The 24860-nt window shown below is 44.9% G+C and overlaps 1 protein-coding gene and 1 long non-coding RNA gene across 13 annotated transcripts in view; one reads left to right on the forward strand and one right to left on the reverse strand.

The window, feature by feature from the left end:
* Positions 1-715: 715 nt before the first annotated feature.
* The window catches only part of LOC104941845 (transducin-like enhancer protein 3), a 28003-nt gene continuing 3858 nt past the window's right edge, over positions 716-24860 (reverse strand). Inside the window, exons 6-22 of one of the 12 annotated variants that reach the window (XM_010766985.1) lie at positions 19082-19144; positions 18178-18252; positions 15062-15094; positions 12569-12773; positions 12196-12254; positions 9309-9431; positions 8640-8690; positions 8066-8221; positions 7096-7231; positions 6461-6630; positions 5792-5868; positions 5449-5698; positions 4502-4749; positions 4195-4342; positions 3930-4080; positions 2517-2593; positions 716-1890 (exon numbers count right to left, since the gene is read on the reverse strand). In XM_010766985.1, the coding sequence (XP_010765287.1) occupies positions 1783-1890; positions 2517-2593; positions 3930-4080; positions 4195-4342; positions 4502-4749; positions 5449-5698; positions 5792-5868; positions 6461-6630; positions 7096-7231; positions 8066-8221; positions 8640-8690; positions 9309-9431; positions 12196-12254; positions 12569-12773; positions 15062-15094; positions 18178-18252; positions 19082-19144 (2130 nt within the window). In that variant the 3' untranslated portion in view covers positions 716-1782. Of the gene's footprint in view, positions 1891-2516; positions 2594-3929; positions 4081-4194; positions 4343-4501; positions 4750-5448; positions 5699-5791; positions 5869-6460; positions 6631-7095; positions 7232-8065; positions 8222-8639; positions 8691-9308; positions 9432-12195; positions 12255-12568; positions 12774-15061; positions 15098-18147; positions 18253-19081; positions 19145-24860 lie in introns of all 12 variants that reach the window. The other 11 variants (XM_010766984.1, XM_010766983.1, XM_010766989.1 and 8 more) reach the window with 11 other exon arrangements.
* Positions 3925-24349, forward strand: LOC104941844 (uncharacterized). Its single transcript, XR_797939.1, has 3 exons — positions 3925-3997; positions 8185-8188; positions 24336-24349. It is a non-coding gene; the product is annotated as an uncharacterized lncRNA (long non-coding RNA).

The following is a 24860-nucleotide window of genomic DNA, read 5'->3' on the forward strand; positions in this document are numbered from 1 at the left end:
AGGACAAAAAGACACTTTCAGAATCTCTTTACACAGAAGGGACACTAAGCAATGAAAAAGTGGATTTTGAATAAAACGATGTCATGTAAATGGGAAGTCACTGATGGAAGGATACCCATAACACAACTGTGGTGATTTAAAAAGAGTTAATCCTTCTCAAAAAGCTGAACTGATTAGGTGATGGAGAGGGCAAAGTACACCTACCTACACCTTTATGACAAATTCACAAGATATAGAAATAGGACAAAATAATGAAGTCATCACAATTTGGAAGGGAATGAAAGTAAACTGCAATTAGACTTGTAGGCAGAGGCATACAACGGTGAGTCCGTTTAGTTTATGACTAACTATATCTCGATGTATTTTTATGACATGCTATACAACAACTTTTTGTTGAACAAAAAACATGTCTGGGCTTGAATAGAGTTACTGCCATTCTCATACGTGTACTGTAGAAAAACACATCAGGTCAATCACAATGAAACGGGCCATTCTACAAAAACTGTTTTATTGATTTATTAACAACTGTACATTTATTTTCAGTGCTGACAGCATTTGCTACATACTTTGGTGTGATTTAGAGGGACCTTCGCTTTCTCGCCCCTTTTTATTTACTCGTGGGAAATGCCGACAGTATCAGGAGCACAGTGTACAAACCAGAATTATTCACTGTTGTCTTAACATAGGAGACATTTGATTTCTCATTTCTGTTTACATTTAAGTGCCGTTCTCGATGTCCTCATGAGCTTACGTGTCCCGCCGCAAACCAGACATATTCCAGGATTATTGATAAGATACAGAGGGCAGGAGGATTCCAAAAGCGCAGATTTGACTGTCTGAATTGAGTCTGTAAGCCATGAAAACAATGGTGCAATTCAACATCCATGTTACGTCAAGTTAGCAAAAAGCACATTTTCTTCCAGTTTGCGCCTGCTGCAGTGCGTCGGCTGCCAACTGAGGTCCAAGGGTTAGGCTAAACACTAAACGTTCCCTATCTCCCTTAATCTAACAACGTAAAACAAACAGGGAGAAGATAGCACAGACAGAGCAGTACACTTTAAAAAATGTCTTTTTATATATATATATATATGTATGTATATATATATGAATTACATTTACATCCATCGCTTCTCCTGAATCCGTCCCGCTGTGGTCCAAACCAGCCGAGGCTCTCCACACTTTCATCTTCCGGTAAGAGCACTGTGACAAAAGGCCATTTATAAATCTCCACAAAACGTCCGACATACAAGTGTCATGCTCCTCGGTTCGATTTCTGAAAAGGTCAGCCCGCAGAATGTGCTTTAAGAAAATCAAAGAGTAAAATTGTTAAAAAGTTCTAATCTATTTTCTGCTGTCCGACTCAAATATCACGGCATAAGAGTGGGCCGGAAAAAAAAATCATCACAAGTACACCCAGGACATGAAAATATATATATATTTATAATATATATAAAATGTCTTTTATTTAATCGGATATGTACACTTTTCACAAGACGTTGAGGAACAAGGTTCTCAGAAATGAAGCGCTGCTCCATCGGGATACACCCAAATATTCTCAAAGTAAAACAGGAAATAAATCTCAAAAAGATTTAACCCCCCCCAAAAAAATTAACCCTCCAAAAAAAAAGGGGAAAATAAAGTCTTTCCAGCGAAAACATTCTTCGGTCAACTACGCCACCGATCTCCTCCAGATCCCGGCGCGTTGTAATCCACAGACGGAGGGTCGGGGGGGAATTAAAGTCGTTGGATCAGAAGTGCTGAGGCAGAGGGGAGCCCCCTCCTCTAATAGATGACCTCGTACACGGTGGCTTTCTTGTCCCCGGAACCCGTCACAATGTATTTGTCGTCTGCAGAGATGTCGCAGCTCAGGACAGAGGACGACTCCTTCGACTGGGGGGGGGGTGGGGGGGGGAAGGAACTCAGGTTAGGAGAGGACAAGTCTTCTTCCTGTCACTAGTTCAATGAAGGATGCTTGATTTAAACTGAATGAATAAGGGTGGACAGGTATGTGACTTTCTCTAATTCTCTGTAGTTACTGTTGAATAAGCTCGAACACTGGCCAGTTAGATGCTAGTCTCAGAACACATGCAGCTGATTCCTGCTGACGTGTGTAGCTCTATCTTTCTGAAGCATTATAAACTTCCAGTAGGTAATGACCAAACTGTAACTTGCTTGAAATGTAATGTAGGAGTAAAGATAATTATGAATATGCTCCGAAGGGATCAAGAAACCTCCTATTTTTGCTTTATATTAATTTAAATGATTGGATTGTTAAAAAAAGATAATTGACTAATGATCTGAGAAGACCCAACAAGTACTTATACTCGTTCTAAAATGACATGTTTTAGTTTGACACAAAATATATCATGTCTGAAATATCTTCTCAACAACATGAGCATCTTAGTGAGCTTCCATTGTGTTCAAACGAACAGACGCTGTTCTCTAAAATCTCGTCCGTGTCTTAACCTAGGATCATGTTTATACCTTTTTTATTGAATTGTGTTTATGTTGGTTACCTGGAATATGCTGGCACCATAAGGAGTCCTCCATGCATTCAGCAGATTGTCCTTCCCCGTGCTCACAAACCATTTACCTGCAGACACAGAACACACGTCTTCAGAGATGATTCACAACATACCTCCAGCTAACACTCTGTAATAACCTGATCAATGGTCATAAAAACCTTATTGGGGAAATACTATTGCATTAAGAATGGTAAAATGCCCATGATGAAGAAGGCCCACATCGTTTTCCACTCTGATAATTATTTAAAATCAGTCTCTGATTAATTGCCACACTGACTAGTTGGTAATGATTTAATTAGTGGCACTGAGAGCTGTGAAGCAGGGAGCCGTGTTTGAATGAACCAGTTCTGCGGGGGCAGTGATGCGAGACGCTGCTGTGGGGGGTCTGCTGAGGAGGAATGATTACTGACATTTCAGTGGGGAGAAAAAAAGTGAGGCGATAGTGAAACCTCATTTGTCTGAGCCTCAAAGTGAACACCAGCTGCTCTGCCCAGCAGGCACAATGATCTCACGGAAAAGCAGTGACCATTTTAATGAGCATATTTTACATGCATTTACAAGCCTTTGTTATTTGCGTGTACCCTGTACAGAGGAAGCAAGTGTGCATCTGATTTCTAACTAATACTCACAGCTGTCCAGAAACAAAAGAGCATGTTAATCACACCCTGCCAGTGACTAAGTAACAGTCACTGGGTGCTAATCATTTCAACATCTACAGAAACTGTCACTTCCTCTTGTGTTGATGCAGAGGAGTTGTCTGCAGCTCAGACCACAGTAGCCCTCTGCAGCTCATGCAGACACGGCTCAGGGGCTGCTTTCTAGCAGAGTGCATGTCAACATCGTTTTGGCAAGACGAAGAAGAAGAACTGGAGAAATCCACGTTCACCACATTTAACAGCCGGGCAGCAGCTAGGACTTTTAGTCTGGAGTCAAATCTTTGACTAGCCACCCACCTCATTCACGTAACTGTGAAAGTGATGTTTCAGAGACTTTTGTAATGCTGTTGTCCAATGCCAAGTCAATTCATTATATCTCTTTGATTTTATCCCTAACATTCACAATCTAATGTAGTTATTCCAGAAATAACAAAAATGTGCTTCAACATTGCTACATACAGCACACTGTGTATCATGGGTGGAACTGGGAATGCTATCCTTCAGTCACAACTAGTTTGGAAGATCGTGGTTCTCTCATGCCAGATATAGCAACAATTTTGAAAATGAGCGTTGTCACGAAGTGTCAAATGGTGCCATGATAAACAAATTCACCCTCTGACAAGCATGATTATCAACATCCACTTTAACAGGAGTGAGAGTTGCTTAAACAAAAATTCCAATAACAATGTAAGTCTCCATGTCCTTGCTATTACATGCCTACATCGGCTGTTATGCGCCTGGTTCTTACCACAGTAGGCGAACTTCAGCGAGAGGACGCAGCTCTCGTGCAGGTGCAGCTGGTACTTGTCGGGCTTGGTGTGGTGTAGCACCTCCACGTTGCTGCTCTCCATGCCCACAGCCAGCCACTCTCCGGTGGGACAGTAGCCCAGCGAGAAGATCTGCAACGAGGACACAACAGCACGGTGGGATCAGAGGCTGTCAGCAACAAGGACCCCCTAACAGGCACACTCAATGCATTCATCCGCAACGGTTCTTCATCTTGTTTTCTCTACCTGTGAGGTGAAGTCGTGCTGCTGGAGCTGTCGTCCCTCCCTCAGATCCCAGGAGCGCACGGTGTTGTCGAGCCCTCCGGTCCACAGCTTGGTCCCGTCGTGGGAGATGTCGATACAGCTGGCTCCATCGGTGTGGCCCTGGAACTGCCTGGAACCCCACAGGACAAGACACGTTCATTGAGGACAAAGTCTTAGCAACTGTTACAGTAAAGCAGTCTCGCCATCATGGCCACTATTGTATTCTATAAAGCTATGAGATGTGTATTTAAACATGCCTGGAGATGTGCATATTGATAAAAACACCGACCTGACGAGGGTCTGGTTGTGGAGGTCCCACACGGCGATGTTTCCATCCGAGCAGCAGGAGAAGCACACCTTGGCGTCGGGGCTGATGGCCAGAGCGTAGCAGGCCGGGGCGGAGGAAGTGAGCTCGGCCTTGATGCGGGGCGTCGGTGAGGCGAGGTCCCAGATGGTCAGCGTGCTGGCCTCCCCCCCCACTATCAAGGTGCGGCCGTCAGGCAACAGCTTGCAGGAGCGGATGTAATTGTCCCTGTTCTGGAAGAGAAACAAGTATGGTCACAATCAGTGCTACTAAAATACTGCTGAGCAATAAGAGATTAGCAGCATACATCAAGACTTGCTCTACTTAACCCCAGAGGAGCTGTTCTCCGACAGGTGGAGTTTTCAGGCTGTCTCTTTTTGTGTTCTAGTGAAGATGTGGCTGTCAGCTTTAACAAGAGGTGCTGGGCTGCAGCTGCTGGCCGGGCTCCAAGGGAGCAAGAAGACGATCAATAGATGTGGAGGCTCTTGGTCGAATTAAAAACAGCACCCCGATGGCTTTATAAGAACCAATCGCACTCTGGACTCACCTTAAGGGTGTTGGAAGCCATTTGAGTTGAGCAGCATGAAGCCACAGTATCAAAATGAGAAATGGGAGGCAGTTGGGAGGAAGTAATGAGCTGGGTAATGGCAGACAGGGTCGGCCAATCAGAACATCATTACTCAGCAGGCTCTTTTTTCTCACCAAAAGATTATTTCAGCAAAGCAGCGAGACACTTTGCTGAATTATTCACACCCGTCTGTAGGGATCTGAGGGAAAGCTACGGTGGGATGTGGAGTCAGGCTACATTTGATGCTCGGGAAAATCTTAATGAAGGAGGCTGATCGCAGTGACCTCATGAAACATGAATCACCCGCAGTAATAACTTGCATCTGAAACTCATGAACAAACACATCTACAGAAGGACTAGTTACCAGGCAGTCGAGCTGGGACACTGGGCTCTTGCTCCCTGGTTGGCTGATGTCCCAGATCTTGACGCAGCCCTTGCCGCCGGTGTAGACGTGGCGGGTGGGGTTGCTGATGGTGACGGCGCACACCACCTCCCCGTGGCTCAGGGTATTGATCTGGCGAGCGTGGCGAGGGATCCCCGGGCCTATCAGCGCGTCTGGAGGGAAGGGCACAGGCTGCATCTGACCATCTGCGCTAACGTGAAAAGAATAAGCTCTGCGGGGGACAGAGGGAGGAACAGATTGTCAGTTTAGCTATCAACAATATGCTGTCTGTTATAGAGTTGAATTCATCACTGCAAATACTCACGGTTTTCCTCCGGAGATGGACGTGAGGCTGGCTGGCAGGCCTGGAGCTCTCAAGTGAGAATGAGGGTCAAACCCCGCCTGCATGAGGAAGAATAGAGTTAACAAGAAGCTGATAACCAGCAAAGATCATTTAGACTAAGCTAATATTCTAATTAAAAACGAGGCCTAGCTGTATGTGCCAACGCCCTGAGGAACTCTCCATCGTTTCTAAAATCCCTTGAAGAAGGCGCAGATTCAGCTTCATTGCATACAGAGCAGCTTTACACTAGGCTACAACATCCCCCTTGCTAATGAAAGCCTGGGAGATTTTCAAACACGGAGATGCATTTCGAAGGCGAGCCTTTTTTTAAAGCCTTTAGAATGCTAACTAGCTAACATCAAAGTAAAGGAGCTCGGCTGTCTTTGTACTTTCTCATTATATACACACAACAAGCCACAACAAGCCGCAGCCAGCCAAGCAGAAACCTTCACAATGAGTTCTGGAAATACGGGACGAATGCTTAAGTTTCTCAAAGTCATTTTGCAAACAGATTCTACAACCTACAGCCGGGGAGGATCATTCATACGGGCGCTGGTGAGGGCGTGTTGTGTCACACTGATGGAATATATGAATGAATATATGTAAAGAAAGGAGCTTTGTTCCGTGGGTTGTGTGCTTTCATATTCTTACAATTGGTGAGCGTCCATAGGCGGCAGCAGCTGCAGCACTCATCTGCGGAGAGATGAGACCTGGGTAGACCGGGCTGGTCAGGGATCCGTTCATCTCGTGATGACCCATCATCGCAAAGGGGGAGGCGTAGGAGCCCGCGATGGAGAGAGGGGTACGCAGGGCGGGGGCCGCTAGAGAAGGGAGGAGAGCATTTTAATTGATTTATAAAACTGCAGAAGGGAGAAATAATAAATCAACTGTGATTCATTAGAGAATGCAATATGATTGAAAACTTCCATCAAAACCATCCAAAAAAAAGTGCATCAAAAAACAAGTATTTGAATTAACTTTCATTCTAAAGCTTATTTTAATAGCAGTTAACCTGCACATTATCTTTTATTTTTTGATCATTGTCTGGTCCATAAAATGTTACAAGACAATCACCAATCAATTCAAATGCTTATTTTGTCCTACTAGCACTCAAAAACTAAACAAATCCGCTTATTATCACATAAAAACAATTAAAGCACATGGTGTGAATCTTTGGAGAAGCCCAATTTTTATTTAAGTCCTTTTTCATTAAAAAAACAGCAGAAAGCTTATGGTTTGTCATTGAATGAATAGTTACATGCGTGACAGTGCAGGTGTTCACATACCTAGTGCCTCCAAGCCGGGGGGTTTGCCCATCGTTAGGGGCCGTAGTCCTGGAGTGGTGCTGGTTCCCGGCGTTGGCACCTCGTTCCTGGGTGTGGGTGTGTTGGACTTCAGGCTCGGTGTGGACGACTTGTCATTCTAAAAGAAAAAAAAAGAAACCTTAGTTTTTATCAGTTTTCACAAAGTGTAAGTTCACGTACTCTCACTCTCAGTCACAGAGATATGAAACATTGTAGAGTCAAAAATACCCTCACTCAACAATATGAGTGGACGGCTCAAGGTAATCCAATCTAGCACTGACACTTCATTACAGCCGCTATGTGTGCGTCTGTATTAGTGTATTAGTGTTTGTGTGCATGGTGGGAGGGGGGGGGGCATACACATTTGCTTAGAAGTCAAGCTTGTTAAGAGCAGCTCGATAAGCAAGATGCTGGCCTGAACCCTCCCCTCATAATGAATCTGTCTCTCTCTTCCTCTGCAGGCGGAGTTAAAAGCAGTGCAGGGTTTAGCCTGGTGACACACACTAATGAGGGGCTGAGAGAGGCTGTGTGTGCTGGGAGGTAGAGGGTCGTGATGTGGACTATGAATCTGCCCTAATCCTGGGTGAAAGGGTTTATCTAAAAACCGATGCACGAGGATTGTTTTAGCCTGGTTAGCGAGAGCTGGATGAGAAGATGAGACGGAGACAGCCGTTCCCTCACCGCCCTGCTGTCGCGGGGTTATTTACAGCCTCGGGCCAGGGAAGAAAAGACCATTTATTGGGTAAGCCATAAAGGAGATTGAGAGGAGTGAGCCACAGGGTTTGATTTCCTGAGAGTGCATCTCTGCCTTCTTCAAGCCCCTAAGCCTCCTGCGCATTAGTCCTTCACAGACACCCACTTCACTTGACAAATGCCCTTTAGTCTGTCACTTCACCCTCCACTGTAACCGCCTTATTTCATCTCCTCCCCGGTCGTTCAGTGTGTCACTCACGTGGGCGTGGTCCTTAGCTTTGGAAGACGGCGTGCTGCCCGAGGAGGCCACGGAGGCGGGGCTGTTGGGGGCAGCATCCTTCTTCAGGACGCGTGATTTATCCAGGCCGTTCTCCGGAGGAGAGTGAGCGGGGCTGGCTCGAGGGGTGGCCGGGTCCTACGGAGTCAAACGACAGACAGAGAACGAGACTGAGCAAACAGAGCGGAGGAAAGGCATGTACATGTAGGTCAAACAAACCGGGGCCTCATGTGCAAACACAGATAAATATACTTGTGCGTGCTCGTACTCTCCCTCACACACACGGACTCAGATGCGCACACTTTTCATTCACCTGTCACTCCCTTTTCTCTTTGTATTATTTGTATTACGGTCTGCATGACTGGTTAAAAGACATACAGCAACTAAGCTCACACTCATCTCACACACAACCAATATTATGACAGACTTCTTGGCAACGCTTTGGAAGGTGTTGAAGCCTCTACAGAGGAATGACAAAAGAGCGCTGTGTTTGGTTTCTTTGCAGCGTTCACAATGAGGAATGTGGCGGAGCAGCTCAGTTCAAACGCAGTCTCACCTCGTTGGAAACATCCACCACCAAGTCGTCACTTTTGTCTCCGTCACTGTCCTGAAAGCAAAGAGAGACAGGCTTCACGTTACTGGCAGAGCATCAACAGTACAGAGTATTAGATCAACATCAAACACCAGATTGATGAACTCTGTAACCCGTTTAAAGGGTCCGTTTGTTATTTCCTGGAAATAACTATGTTTTGCTGTAATTGTAGTAAAAATGGAAACAGCTCTGAGGCTGTTGTGCAAGTTAGTTGTTGGTATGCAGAGAACATTGGTACATTTGAACTCAATCAAATTCATAATATAACACTGTGTTCCTCACATTTATTGAATAGTAAACTTATCTGAAGACATAGTGTAGATATTCAGCTGTTGGCACAGATTACAAGACTCAATAATGCAGTAGCTGAGCATTTGATACAAATTAACTGATTGGAAGTATACAACCAAAAGAATGGTGGTTATGTTATAAAATACCAGGTGGTAAACTGGATACAAATTAATGTACCTGGCTGCCATATTTAGGATTGCTTATATTACCTCCTGTAAAATCTTTCGAGAGTATCCTTATATAATGCTGAGGTGATACAAATGAAAACACAGGCGCAGGGACCCGCTCTCAGCTAACACAAACACAAAGTAGACAGAAACACTCAAAGCACTAAACACTCACATATCGGCTCATGCTGTCCTTGTCGTCCACTTTGCGTTTCTTGGAGTCCAGGCTGTAATCTGAAGAGCCGCGATGCTTCTCGCTTGCTGCCCGCAGGCTGTCTGACGGCGACACCGAGTTATTCTGCCAACAAAAACAACAACATGCAGCCACATCAGTACCCTCTGGGTGTGCTTCACCTCATGACTCACAATCCTAAACATACTGTCAATATGCCTCTTATAAACATTACTTTATTTGGAATCATGCAGAACGGTTGCTTCACCTTGACATGATATGGAGTAACTAACAGCATGACTCTTAAATGCCATTTGGTGACAAGTGATGATTTTGGGATTAAATGCAGCATGTGAAACCAGAAACAACTAAATGGTGCGTTTAAGTCAAGACAAGGCTCCGGAGCCTGTCAGAGCTGCGACAATATTGACAGTAAAGCTAAAACACACAATGCTACTGGACAGAGCTGCACAGATTTGGGATATAAGGGGCAGACGAGGATTCTGGGACTGCTGCTGCTGCTGCCGCCAAGGCAATGAAGCAAGAAAGAAACAGACGAGGCAGCTGAGCAAACCCACAAACACGCCTCAAAGACAAAACAAGACAAAAGCAAGAAGGAGCAAGCAAGGTGATGCGTAGGACAGATTGAGGAGAGAGGAAGAGGAGAATGTGAGGGAGGAGGTGTGTGCAGCAGGAGCTATTTGACACACACACACACACACACACACACACACACACACACACACACACACACACACACACACACACACACACACACACACACACACACACACACACACACACCCCCTTGGTAGACCCTCACAGCGACCTAGTCAGAAACACACTTGAAGCAACATTAACTATTCAAACCAAGCACAGCTTGCATTCCAGACATCCAACTACACGCAAATACAAGCAAAGTGACTAAAACATCTAACTGTTATACCTTCATATGTCTGCTGAATAGTCTCTGTGTGTGTAAGTGTGTCTGGTGTTGCAGGTCAGTGACTAAACGGCAGAAAATGACAGCAAAGTTCATGAAAATCCACTCAAATGACAAAAGAAGAAGGAAAGAAAGAGGCCATTGAGGGAACCTGGACAAGAGTGCAATGTGAAGACACAAAGAGGGTGTTGCCAGCAGAGAAAAGAGCCAGAGTGAGAAAATACGTAGAAGGAATAAAAGAGGAAGAAGAAAGACAAGGGAGGAAAAAACAGGAAAGGATCTTGGCAAGCAATGAGTGCGTAGCAGTGTGGCCATGAGTTCTCCTGAGTAGTGGGGATGCCCGGGCAGGCTGGCACCTTCTCAGAAGCTGCAAACAGGTTTTCTGTAGTCCTGGCACTGGTGTGGTGGGGGGGCACCGCCAAACAGGCTGACAGGCAAGAAGGTAGAGAGGGAGAAGGGGTGAAGGCTCAACAAATCCCTGCCTTCATCACAAACAGACGGATGTAGTGAAAAGAGGGAAGGAAGGGGTCTGACTTTTTGGCTTCGAAAGAAGGAGAGAGGAAGGGAACAGCTTGAGAGAAAGGCCACATTTAAACCAAAAACACCTCCGGAGCTGGGGAGAGTGGAGTGTGATAATAAAACATACTGTGACTGGGCAGTTAATGGCGTACACACACTTTCTGCCAGGTGCACAACCCTCATTCTCAGGTCAGGATAAGGATGTGTGTTCAGCTACTGCTGTGGAAGAGAAAGCCACACACTGAGCTTTAGTCTGGCTCGGTGTGAAGATGCCGTCTGGAGAGACAGAAATCTCCTGCAGTCTGTGTATCTGAGCCTGTGACCTTTAAAGGATAGCTTGGACTCAATAACCCTGCAGTTGCCTCCAACTCCGGTATCAGATGACCTGAGACAACAGGACAGGAAGACTGTGACGGTGTGTGTGTGTGTGTGTGTGTGTGTGTGTGTGTGTGTGTGTGTGTGTGTGTGTGTGTGTGTGTGTGTGTGTGTGTGTGTGTGTGTGTGTGTGTGTGTGTGTGTGTGAATTAGAAACAAGAGGAGGAAGGGGGGTGAGGGGATCAGGTAAGGCAGCCGCTCGTCACCATGAGAGCCCAGAGAGGGGTTTGGGTTCCCTTCAGACATGAGTGGTCTCATTCAGGATGGTCAGTCAATGGGAACTCAATCTGGCCGAGCAGATCCAACAGAGCGTTACGCTAACTGAAGCTTTAAGCCAGTCCAATAAACAAGGACTTTAACATGAGAAGGAGGCGAGAGATGGGGAGAGACAGAGAAGAAGAAGTGGAACGGAGTAAATAGGTGAGATAAGAAGAAGAAGAGAGGGCGGCAAAGAAAAGGTAGAATAAAAGAAGACGAGTGTTGGAAACGTGCAACAGCGAATCTTCTAAAGTGCTGAGGGGAGAAGAGGAGAAGTCGATTTAATTGTGCTGTAATTAAAAGGAGGTCGCTGACTACTAATCCTCGCCCAGTGATTGGAGTCATTTTCCACCTGGATTAGATGGCACTGGCTTATTTGGCCAGACTTCATTATTTGATTTCCGTCAGCGGCCCCCCTGAGTCCAAAAATGTGTGTGTCCCTGCACCGGAGCACGGATTTCTATTGGACAGTGGGCTTAAGTCTGCGTAAAGCACACCTAATCACCAAACACAGAGAGAGAGCGCACACACACACACACACACACACACACACACACACACACACACACACACACACACACACACACACACACACACACACACACACACACACACACACACACACACAACTACTACTACTATACTACTACTATACTACTACTACTACTACTACTACTACGTACTCTACTCTACTACACTACACACACACACACACACACACACACACACACACACACACACACACACACACACACACACACACACACACACACACACACACGAGAGTCAACGTACCGTACTCGACTCGCGCTCTTTCAGAGGATTGGCCAGGGGCGAGTGAAAAGATGAGGGGCCAGGAGAGACACAAGCAAAACACAAATTAGTATGGAAGTCACCAGAAAACAGTTTATTTATAATAAAAAAAAGAGCTTACAGATAATGTATGTCTGACGCTGTGCATGGCCTAATTTCATTAACATCTATGGGTCTTTTCATAAAGGGATATAAGTTGAAACTAATAACTATAATAATGCTTAATAAATAATGAAGTAGTTCTTTATGAGGAAACTGCCTGGTGTTTATTAGTCCATCAAGTAGACGTACTGTTTGACCTCCGACCTGTGTGTGTGCGTGTGTGTGCGCGCGCGAGCCATGGGGTGCTCCTCACCTCTGTGCTCCAGGTCGTGGTGGCTCTTCTCATCCTTTACGGGCAGGTGGGCCTGGCTGCCCAGAGCGCCCAGAGCCAGCAGGCCGGAGCCGGCGCCCGTCACAGCGGGGAGTCCGGGGGGCTGCAGGCCTGAGGGGTGGGGGGGCATCTGGACCGGGGGGCCGTGGGCCGCGTGAGAAAGGTGCTGAGCCTGGAGCTGCTGCTGCTGTAACAAACCGGGGAGACAAAACACAGGACAAGTGGGTCGGCTGGGAGGAGAATGCATGAATGAGCGCACTCTACTCATGCAGCAGAGCTGGCTCTCACAACATTTAGTTCAAGGCCAAACCGTTTATGCATAATAGCAGACTGACAGCGCCTGCCAACATGCTGATCCAGCTCATTCCTGAGAGGAAAACTGACTCTGCTCATAGCTGCGGATGTACAGTACGCTTATCATCTGGCTAAGTGTTAGATAACTGAAACAGAATACATTAATTATTACTTTGGGTTCGGCAGAGCAGCATTATCCAAAAATAGACTTTTGCATCATGATGCAATAAATGTCAAGTTTCAACATTTGTTTTTTTCCTTACAAGAGTGTGCTAAGACCTAAGGGCAGAGTAGGCCTGCAATAAACGGTTATTTTCATCAGTCATGTAATAATTCATCGTTATAAATCCTAATCGATTGATGTTTATCTATTAAAAAGCTAAACTCTCCAGAAAGTGAACAGTTTCTTAAAAGTATTGGTTTTGTTTCACAGAGTCAAAAACACAAACACATTCATTGCATATCACATAAAACAAAGAAAAGCAGCATATCACCACATTTGAAAAGCTGGGACCAGGAAATATTTTGTTTTATGCTTCTTCTTCCGTCTGAATCCTCTCTGTTACACGAGTGAGATGTGCCTCCTGGTTTACACTACAGACCTCATGCTCTCCATTTATTACAACGCTGCTACACTGTTGTGTTATGATTTTTCTTTTTTATAGTTCGAGACCTTCATGCCAACCATGTTGGACTCGACAACATGTCACCTCGGGTCGTCTGAAATGATACGGAGCTCTTAGTGCTCTCTCCCAAACCACGGTGCTTCACTCATAGTTGGGATGGTCAAAAATCAATAGGTCTACACTTGAAAACCTCAAAACCTTTCAACACTCTGGAAAACCAAGCAAGCATGCCCCCTCGTCCAACAAAACGCTGTTAAGCACAGACACACACACACACTTCCCAAGAGGCCAGGGATGTGTGTGTGAGAGAGGCAGCCAGAGCGCAGTGAGTAGATAGACAGGAGTTAAATAGCCACTCAGGCAAGAGGGAAGCAAGTGCTTTAAAACAAGGTTAAATAACACTTAGCACATCCATCAACTGCCTCTCCAAAGAAGAAAAAAAAAACATGATTGCCATTCTGCTCGCTGGCTAGAACTTCAATAGCGTCATCCATACATTCATTACATAACAGGGAGAAACTAGACGAGGGTATATCTAGTGGCTTACCACATTTAAAGGTTTATTTAGCAGCTGGCAATTATTCAGTCAGCTCATTATGTGGAGCTGGACCTGAAATCGCACGATGGATAGAAGCAACTGAGGGGCGGCATTGTTAATCGATATTGTGCTGGTGTGCCGAGCAGCCCATTTGTTGTGCAAAAGGAAAGGCGAGTAGAAGAGAGAGAAAGGGGCAGCCAGAACAAGAAAACAGGAGGGAGAGGCAGAATCAGAGAATAACAAGAGAATGAAAGAGAGAGGGAGCGAGGGATTGAGGCAGGGACGTCCCTATTGAGTGTGCCTAATGAGGAAAAGCGTGCAGGGATCATTATCAAGAAGCCTCATTAACGAGCTATGGCTGAGGAGAGGAGCGAGGGAGGGGGTGCGAGAGAGAAAGAGGGAGAAAATTCACGAAAATAAATTGCTTCCAATTCAATATTCATGGATAAAGAGCTGGCTTCCTTTCACACTTATCTTTTTTCATTATGTGTAAATGCCGCCGCTGCTCAGGCAACTTCCACAGGAAACAGGCAATTAAAGTTAACTAGGCGAAGCTGGCTCTCTGCAGAACTGTACTGTCAGGTGGAACAAGCGTCAACAGCACCAGCACAAACCAGCTGCCACACTGGCTTGATAAGTCTCCACATTACCTCCTTTTTCTCTGCTTTACAACCGCGGCTGTGGCTCATCATATTTTCTTCAGTTGTTGCGACAAAGATTAGCCCTCGTTCTACACTAAAAACAGAGCTGAGTGAGTTTGGTGTAGGAATAATGTTCGAGAAATGGGAAAACGTTTTTGAGATCAGAATTAAAAAGTCCTATGATCTATGACACCTGAGCGGGGGCAGACTGAAGGACAGGAGACCAAAAATACCCAAACACATCCAAGTCATGCTTTGTCTCCCATACAGCACCAAATACCCCTTCACTAACACACATGTTAGTCCGCCAGCAAGAAATTGAAAACACTTAATAATAACAGATTGTTTGTCTATGTTTGGTAACCTGAACACTAACCATGAATGCTGGGTAGACACTATGAGGCGGCTGCTGCTGTTGAGTCAAAGGAGAGAGGAAGAGGAGAGATTCAGCCAGAAACGATTTAAGCAACAAGCAAGAAAACTGAAGGACAATGATAATATGTGAAAGATCCAGCCCAATTTTCCAGAGTGCAAAGTAATGTCTTTAAATCTATAAAACTACTACTAAACTGATTTCTTTTTAAATATTCTTAAAATATAAACTTAAACAGTAAGGAAACTCATTTAAATCAACACATTTCAAAGCTAATATCATTTATTCAAAATGTAATGGTGACCTAAGATTTCAAATGACTATCACCCTTAAACATGACAGAACTTTAGACATTAACAATGTGTAGATAACCATGTGCTGTGTGTGTGGGGCCTATACACTCCGGATGGAAATAAGACATTCTGATACAAAGTATAAATACATACACAAATAAAACATGCTAATTATTCACAGAGGAGATCACTGTTCGCAGAAACATCACCAGGCAGAGTAAAAGGTCACATTGTGTGTCCCACAGGTAACAAAACATTTGGATAAGTGTTTGTGATAAGCAGCTCACCACCTGGAACTGAGACAGCCCCTCTGACAAATCAAACCTAATGCTGTGTCGCCCTGGGCCAAAACTGATGCAAAACCTATTGTAGGACAGACGACACTAGTTTGGATGTTTGCCTTAGTTTTCCAGTTCCCTTTAGCCCGCTCGATACAGAAAGGTAATGTTTTTGTAGTTTAGCATTATGGAACAATGTTTTAACACCTTCAGAGAGACATATATATATATATATATATAAGTGCTATTTTACTTTGGACTTTACAGTTTTGTATAGGTTGGCAATCTGTCACATTGTCAGGTGAACTAAGTAATTATGCAACTTTTTAAAACATAAATACATAAATAGGAATAGGACTGTGAGAAATTATAATTTAATAATTGTTTCATCAGTCAACACTTCAAGTCTAAACATTTCTGAAGAATTGCCCCCTCAGTTTCCCACACTCCAAGTCTTCATATTGCTCACTTCATTCAACCTTCAGCTAAAATATTTTTTTATAGATGGGTGTTTTGGGGGACTTCAAAATAATGTTTGAATTGCATCACCAACATTTACTGTGTGTGTGTGTGTGTGTGTGTGTGTGTGTGTGTGTGTGTGTGTGTGTGTGTGTGTGTGTGTGTGTGTGTGTGTGTGTGTGTGTGTGTGTGTGTGTGGACCTAATGTCTGCTCTAGCTGCTGAGTCTGGTGCTCTCTGGATATCCCTGAGACTTTAATGACACAAACAGCACAGCAGCACTGCCTCTCTCACACTGCGGGGACATGGAGATTGATCACCTGCCATGTCTGCGCCCCTATAATTAAAGTCTGTTTTCCTGTGTGTGTGAGTGTGTGTGGCCCTGCCCCCCTTAATGAAGGCAGGGTCACTCCCGTTGATTCACAAAGCGGGTTGAAAAAAAAAAAGGAAAAGGAAACAGGAAATAATTACCTTGAAAACTGGGGGTTGTGCTCCTGGCTCATTTACTCTAATCGAATTTCGATATCTGCCTCTCATTAGACTTGACCCCCGACCAGTGGGAGCAGCTAACCGCTGACTAACCTCTAACTACATAGGGCTAATCAAAAGGGTCAGCTATCCATCTGCGTCCAAGATGGCTATAAGGAAGCAGCTCGGCTGATCGTTTTTCAAATAAAAGCATGTGGAAGACAAGATCACTACAAAATTTGGCCAGATTGGATTTTGTGTGTAAAGGGTTGTGGCTACAATAAAAAGGTCAGTTATTGATTTTTAAAGTGCACTCCTTTCCTCTATTAAAGTTTAGATCGCTGCAGATGCTCTCAATTAAATCAAACGTAAGAAAATGTACTTTTAATATGATCACAAGGAAAAACAACAAGTTAAAAGCCCAAAGGTTTTCCAAGATCCTAAAAACCTACTGAGAAATAGACTGGAGCAGACAATGTGTACACAAAATATAGATTTCAGCTCTGTAGAAGAGAGCATGTGCAGCATATGTGTCTTTGAGCATTAGGAAAAGCGCTATACAAATCCCATGTGTTGTTATTATTATTATTATTTTATGTGACTTATGTGACAATAAGCTATTGGACTGTGGGTGGGGAAAAGCAGTGATGGGCATTTGTCATTTTTGTCTTAATAGTATTACATTATTTATTTATTTATCAAATGAGCAGAATATTCAATGAAAATAATCTTTGGCTGCAGCTCTAGCAACAACACAAGTAGCTAGTTCAGGCTATTTCTATGGTGTAAATACAAGGTTAGCAGTGTGCGCTCCTTGAACAGCCTAAGTCTTTCACCCACTCGACCTGACAAAAGCTCAGTACCTGCTATGTCCACACTGCTGTAAATCTCTGTTACGATCACATTGCTTATCCCACTCTGACCACTTTAATTCCTCCTGCTGCCGGGTCAGAGGTAGGGGTAAGCCTGTTGGCTGAAACCTTTTATCAAAAATTAAAGTGCAGCCAAAGTGAAATCTGAGAAACCTGGTGATCTGATCTCAGCCTGGTCTGTGTTTCTGTATCAGATGTCCTTTGACTCTGCCTGAGCAAATCAGAGCACAGCTGCTGCTGAAACTGCTCCCTGCGTCATGTCATGACAGGTCATGGTTAACCAACAATCAGAGGCATTACAGCAGTGAAGACCATAGTGCACTATAGCAAACATTGCATTGCAAGTCAAAACATAATACACCGCGGAAGACAGGGGCAAGGCTGCACAAGTGAAGAGGTATATAGCACTGCCAGTTTCTATTCAGACCGAACATTGAAATGCACCACACTGGAGGAAGTAAAGGGTTGCAGATTAATACACTAGGCTACACTTATTCTGTTTGCACCCCTATGTTCCTCCTGAATCCATTACCCTTTCTGTGTTTAACCTTGACATGCAACGCTTCAACTGAAGCGTATAAATGTGAAATAAACCTGTAAGCAATAAAGTGGCACATTCAAACAGTCCATACGTCTGAACTGGAGGTCCGAGCCTCTCTATATGTGCAGTTTTGCCCCTGGCCTCAGGTCAAATGAAGTAAGAAAAGGGGATATACACACAGTCAGAGGCAGATTGGGAAGTCCACGTACCCCGATGATCGCATTCAGCTCGGTCATGGTCACCTGCTTGGCTCGCTCAACAGCCTGAGCCACCTGCTGCTGGTGCTGCAAGACACGCAAACACAGAGATTAGATCCTGAAGGACGAGGATTTATTAGATAAAGACTTATAAAAGCACATATCCCGGCCTGTACTGATGGTATATCTACACGAGTACAAACTGTTACGGTGAAAAAAAGCCCTTAATAATCCTATATCTTATTCAAATCAAAACAGTTGCATAAAAAGGCATAGCAATTACTAAATGATACATTACAACAAGGGACGTTAATGATAAACCAATGATCCATCCACTACTGTCAAGAGTTTCATCAAGGATATATCAACCATCAAAAGTTGGCAGAAAAGTGTTGCATCCCTGAGGCACTTTCCATTCATTGGAGTGTTTGTAACAGCTGGAACAATATATGAGAGTGACAGCTAGAGTAACTGTGCCATACCTACCGTGAGAAACTAATAAAACAAGTTCAACTGAAATCTGTTGACAGGAGAATGGGACAGCTGAGTTTAGCTCCCTAAAGATATTTGAAGGCTTGTTTTAAAGTTTCCTGCATATTTTCAAAGAGATTCAAGTACTTTGCTTATTTTTTATTTTAAGAAAGTTATTATGAAATGGCATAAGTCAGCAGGGTTGTGCCGCTAAAACCATCAATTCAATTTACTATTCAAGGTGTACACAATTGCTTACAACCTGTACTCCGTTTACACAATGAATGCATGTCTTGTAATACATGAGATGCCTCTTCATTCCTATACATCCCATTGACAGACGTCTGCACGAAAGCCAACCTCCCAAATCTCCTGTTCAGTTACCCTGCATTGTAGATGAAATGATTCTCATTCTTAAAATGCTGCGAGCTGAAGTGACACTCACCTCTTGTGACAAGAACGGCATGATCTGAGCCAGGATTGCATTGAGACGTTTCGCAATCTCAGTCTACAGGAGAGAAGAGAGACAATGTTAGAAGGAGAGTCTTTCAGCATGCCGCATGCAACAGGCAACACTTTAATCAAGTTGTACAACTATCTATAAAACAAAAGGGTGTGCATCTGGGCACACACACACACAAATGTTTGCAACGTCCATCTGGATAGAGCCTGCATTTCTTAACTAAATTGGGACCGCCTTTGAACAAATGTACTTTGCCCTCTCTCCTGCCTCCATTATACTCAGGCCTTATTTCATTAGGAGGCTGAAATATGCTAATAGCATCTGGCTGGAGAGGCCGTAACGAGGGCCATACCTCATAATTACGCTCCACAGAGAGGGGGGTGGGGCCAGCTGAGGCAGACAGGTTAACTCTCCGGTCCCATCTATCAGAGGCATCTTTGGTATCGACCACAGAATATTAGCTGGGAGAGTAAGATGATACTGCAGCGCTCGGCAGACATAGAGCACTTTACAGCGCTGCATTTGGACAAATGGATATGCCGCACTTGAAGGTCCCAAGACATTTTGCCCAAACCCATTTCCTTTTTTTAAAGCTGTACTTTTCACAGAGTAAGGATGAGGAGGAGGAAGGAGAGGAAAACAAAAGGTAAGGGGTGGGCAGTGTAAGGGGGTGATGAATGGCGAAGTGAAACGCTCTGATTTGACACTAAGGTAATGTAGTTTGACTGAACCGGGGGAGGTGAACTAATTGATTGTGAGAGATTAGGGGTGGAGGCCCAGCAGGTGTGTGGGGGTGAAGAGGTCCTTCCCGCTGTTTTATACGCTGCTGCATTCCACTCATTTTCTCCCTTAACCTCCTTTGACTGCTACACGGGGGAAGGGGGGGAGAATGGGAGGGGGGGAGAAGGGGAGAAGGGGGAGAAGGTGGAAAAGGGGGGAGAAGGTGGGAAAGGGGAGACAGGAGGTGCCGGTGGCCTTTTGCACAGCTCTTTTCATTTGGGAGGAGGGGAGACGGGGAAGAGGAGGGGGACAGACCTTTGCTGGCCTGTCAGGAATTATCTCACAACCTCCTGTCTGACCTCAGACGCACTGCTTTCTCTCCACCCAGCATCCCCCTCCCTCCAAACACTCCTTCACACCCCTCCCTGTTAATCTCCACTACTCTGTGCCCTCCCCCCTTTCTCCTCTTCCCCCTCTTCTGTTGCTGGGGCAACGCTATCTGGCACGGCAGATCGTTATGTAAATTGGGCTGGGGCCCTGACCAGAACAGCCTGTAAAATCATATTAGGCGCAGCAAAGAGGCAGGTCATTAAATTGAATTTTCGGCCTGTCGATCTGATCGGCACGGGAAATTAATGAGGGATAACTGGGAGTGGGGAGGTGGGGAGAGGGGGTGCACTGGGGGAGAGGGCTGACATAGAGAGAGAGAGGGAGAGAGCTCTGTGGAGACTCATAAACCATCATCATTAGCGGGGGCTGGATACAATGACACACAGTAGGATTAGAGTGTTTCAGCATCACACCACTTCTCTGAAATGGCTGCAAGGGGAGCAACATGGGGCTTGTAGGAAACAGCGGTATGCTGATACACTCGGCTATTAGAGCAGCGACATTACAAACCCTCACCGCAAACCGATTCACAAAGAAAGGCATCCATTTGTTCAGAGCAAATCAGCACTCCAGAGCCACCATTGGGAGCCAACAACATTCATAGTATTCAGGTGCACTCGGGGCACAGGTGCTCTGAGAGCTGAGATCATGCTGAGCTGGGTTCACCGTGTTCCAGCTTAAATGTTCCCAAACCCTTTGCTTCCTCTCAAATTCACTGCAGTCAAAATATTACTTTGGAGTCATATTTTGTAATTAATTAGGCCACATTTATTTATGTGGCCTAATTATTGCTGCCGTACATTTTACTCAGCTAAAATTACGGAGAATGTGAGGGCAAGCACAACCGCCCACCTGCAGCGCTGCCTTTATCGGCTACATCTAGTCCTTCCTTTTCAAATTGAGTCTCAGCAGATGGGGTTCACACTTGTTAGGGAGGGCAAATGGGCACATGGCTTATTTACACAACCTTTTCACAGCCATTTGGCAGAGAAAATACTCATAACACATCACATCCAATGACACGCAGCCTCTTAAATGACTCCCTCTTTACTCTGGAGGCACCATTTTCCACAGTGCTTTTAGTGGCAGAGACAGGCACTGGAAAGAGTTATTGTCACTTAAAGCCACTGAAAACAGAAGCCTTTGAGCCAGCAGAAGCTTTTCACTGCAGCTCCACAATTACAGGTACTCAGGGTTGTCTAGTAGCACCAGAGCTTGGAGAGGATATCTCTCCGTTGCTTCCCTCTGTCAATGGTGCATTGAAAGCCATTTGGCTGTTTGTCGCTGCAGGCATTAGCCCCCAAGTGGAGAGCAGAGTCTCTGACGAGGATTCAATTGGCAAAGAAACCAAGTGGCATATGATGGTGGTGGTGGTGGAGGGCAGGGCTGTTAGGGAAATATCTTCTCAGTCAGAGTAGAGGAAGAAAGAGGCACTTAGAGGTATCTTGTTCATTACAAATTACAAATGCATGAAGAATATTTTGCATGTCATTCTATTTTGAGCTCATACACACGAAACTGAAGTGACATCGGTTTCTGCAGTGGAGCATATGGCAATGAGCTTATTTCAGCAGATTGCGTCTGATTTCGTATCATGTGAACAATATTTTTGATGGAGTTCATTTTGAATTATGCAGTTTATGTGTACAGACACAAACAACCTATTTGTTTCCACATTCAACCACATCAACACTAACACACAGAAACAGGTTGAGTGTACACAATCTCACTCTAATGGTGTCACAATGTTTTACCAGCCCTTCTAGTCTGGCTATCAAAATAAAGCATTTCTCACAGCCTGCAATAACCTCGTCAGGCTCCCTTGAGAGAGTGTGTGAGTTCCCGTCCTCAGTTTGCTTTGGCTTACAGACAGGTCGGCAATCATCACCTTGGCAAACAATTCCAGGAATCCTGTATAAATTATTCATTTTCTCCCTCCCTCTGCTCCTCCGCTCACCCTCTTCCTCCATCGAGGAAACGGACACGACTCTCTTGATAAAGCACTTTATTCGTTTCCCTCATTCACTCAACAAGTGAGGAAATGGATACATACAGCATGCGCACAAAATGGCTACCTAAGGTGCAACAAAAGTAATCAGCCAAGAAGAATGGCATGGTATAAAATCTGTTGATGGTTAATTCTTCCATTTATGTTCCTTTTGCTTTCAATTCACCCAAAGAGAGAAGTGAAATCAAAAGGAAGGCAAGCGTACCAAAAGATAAACATGGACCACAACAGAGAACAGAGGAAGTGAAAAACAAAGCAGGCCGCACCACAAAGTCAGCAGGGCATGTTGCTGAGGCAGCCTAATGAGCTGCGCTAATTAAAATCACTTATTGACAGCAAGCAAGGGTGATTACCTCCACCCTGCACTCTTTGCCATCATAAGAGACACTGTCAAAACAAATTACCCCCCGGCAACCGCACAGATCCCTACGCTAGCAACCGTTCAGCAGACACACAGTGTAGGGGACACTGTGTATCTGTCCCAACTTCAATTACGGTGTGTTTGTGTGCAGAGACACAACTACTGTCACCATGTCAGGGATATGAGAATGTATGTATGTGTGTGTGGTTTGTGCAGACCCCCTCTGCTTTTTAATCCAGCTTTGAGGCGATAACAACACAAACTGACTTTATCAGGGCTTTTTCCCCTCTGTAATACATCTCCCAACACGAGCAAAGTAATGTGCCGGGCTGCATCTAATAATCCAGCCCCCCTTCCTCCCTCTCAATAACAGGGACAGCTAAGGGCTGTCTGTTTACCTCTCGCTGATGTCATCACAAACACTGGCTCACCAGGGAGGGGGGAGAAGGGAGGGAGAGTAAAGGAGGTGGCAGGAATCATGCATTATTCAGAGTGCTCCGCCGACTCCACCGGGCTTATTGATAAACAAAGGAGATGCACAGGAGAGGAGCAGTCGATTAACCCATTTACCCTGAAGCCTCTCACTCCTTTCCTGTTTCCATCCCCCTTTGTTTTGTCCACTGCCACCAGCATCCACCCACAACAACCAGCTCCACCCCCTCCTGCAACCTTCTTGTTGGTGATAAGTGCCTGACAGAAAACGCTCAAGAATGGGGGGGGCTATAACAGCTAGTTAGCACACACACACACACGCCTACAAGAAGCGTCTGCACCTGATGAATTGTGCAGTGTGCCACCCTCCCACTGATGCCATTAACCTTCTGGATCTGAGAGCCATGAAGCCTCCACCCCACCTCTCCCCGTCTCCCTTTCCCCCCCTCTGACAGACTCCCACTCTCATACATCATATCACACAGCTAATGACACAAGGGCCATCATTCACATCACATGGTTGGGGTAGGGGTGCACACAGAGGAGGGGGAAGCAATGAAAAGACACAAGGGCACGAGACGGAGGTGGAAAAAGGAGAATGGAGGAGGCAAAGGTGACTGAGGGAAACAGAAGGCAAGACAGAATCAGAGAAAATGTAAGTGGAGAAAGATAAAAGAGGGGCATCTTGAGATGACGGTTAATCTTTTTCCTCTTTTAAAGTCGGCTGAATAAAAGATTATGCTAATGTACCTTAATAGAAAAGAAAATGTAGGTTTCACATGGCTGACTAAAAGGCCTGGGGGCAGATCTTTAGCTAAACAGAGTTGTTTTGCAGTGTTGTTTGAAGGGGTAATCTGACTTCTGAAGAGCATTGAGGATGATATAAGTCTCAATGCAAGCCGTGGGCTGGACATAACAACTGTTTCAAGATCCGTTTCTCAATTTCCGATGGTTTTATCCATAAACTGAGTAGAATAGTCCATATGCTCATCACAGAGAGCTTGTTTTGTTGGAAAGACTGAGATATCATTTATAATGCAATAAAAACACACTTGATTGAATAGCTGACTTATCAAAATGTCCCCTTCATTCATTTTCTTTCCAATTGTTGCTCATTTAATTGTTTTTCGCCATACAAAAACAAATTAAGCGAGAAAACTAATTTCCAACATAGTGTTGGAAGACGTAAAGATGTTAAGCACCAGACAAAACTAAAACACATCAAAAAGAGAATAAAGACAACAGTTCTTTTCTATCCAGAGAAATATCAGAGCTGACAGAAAAGCATGATCGATGAAGCTTTGTGCTGAGGGACACTTCAGCAGCATGCAGGGCTTCTAGCTGACCTAAGATCTGGGCTGAGCGAGGCTTTCTACAAACACTAAACCAACATGCCTCCATAACTCTGGACATGACAGGCCAAAGATCAAAACAATAAAGAAGAGTGATGTGAAACGCGGTCACCGCTTCGATGAGAAGATGATTTTAACATGTCTGAACCCCCAGACAACTGGAATGGCTGCTTGGGAGGTGTGGAGGAAACTGCAGATATTGTTGCCCTATTTATCTGGAGAAGTCTTTCCACTGCAGCAGGATGCCCAGTGCTGGGTGGCAGCTGAACTAATGAGCTTTTAGCCCGCCTGGCACTGGGGAGACACACACAGAATAGAGCAGGCATATGTGCACACACACACACACACACATTCAGAAGGACAACCCAGACAAAAACACATCCTCTCAAGACGGCCTGCCAAATACTTTGCTTTAATCTTATCAAAGCATCCACATCAGGCAGCGTGCCCAACGTGTTGTTTAGCCTGTCAGCATTTTCACTACGGGAAGCCAGTGTG

Source organism: Notothenia coriiceps, unplaced genomic scaffold, assembly GCF_000735185.1.
Source record: "Notothenia coriiceps isolate Sejong01 unplaced genomic scaffold, NC01 NC01_scaffold00004049, whole genome shotgun sequence".
Lineage (NCBI taxonomy): Eukaryota > Metazoa > Chordata > Actinopteri > Perciformes > Nototheniidae > Notothenia > Notothenia coriiceps.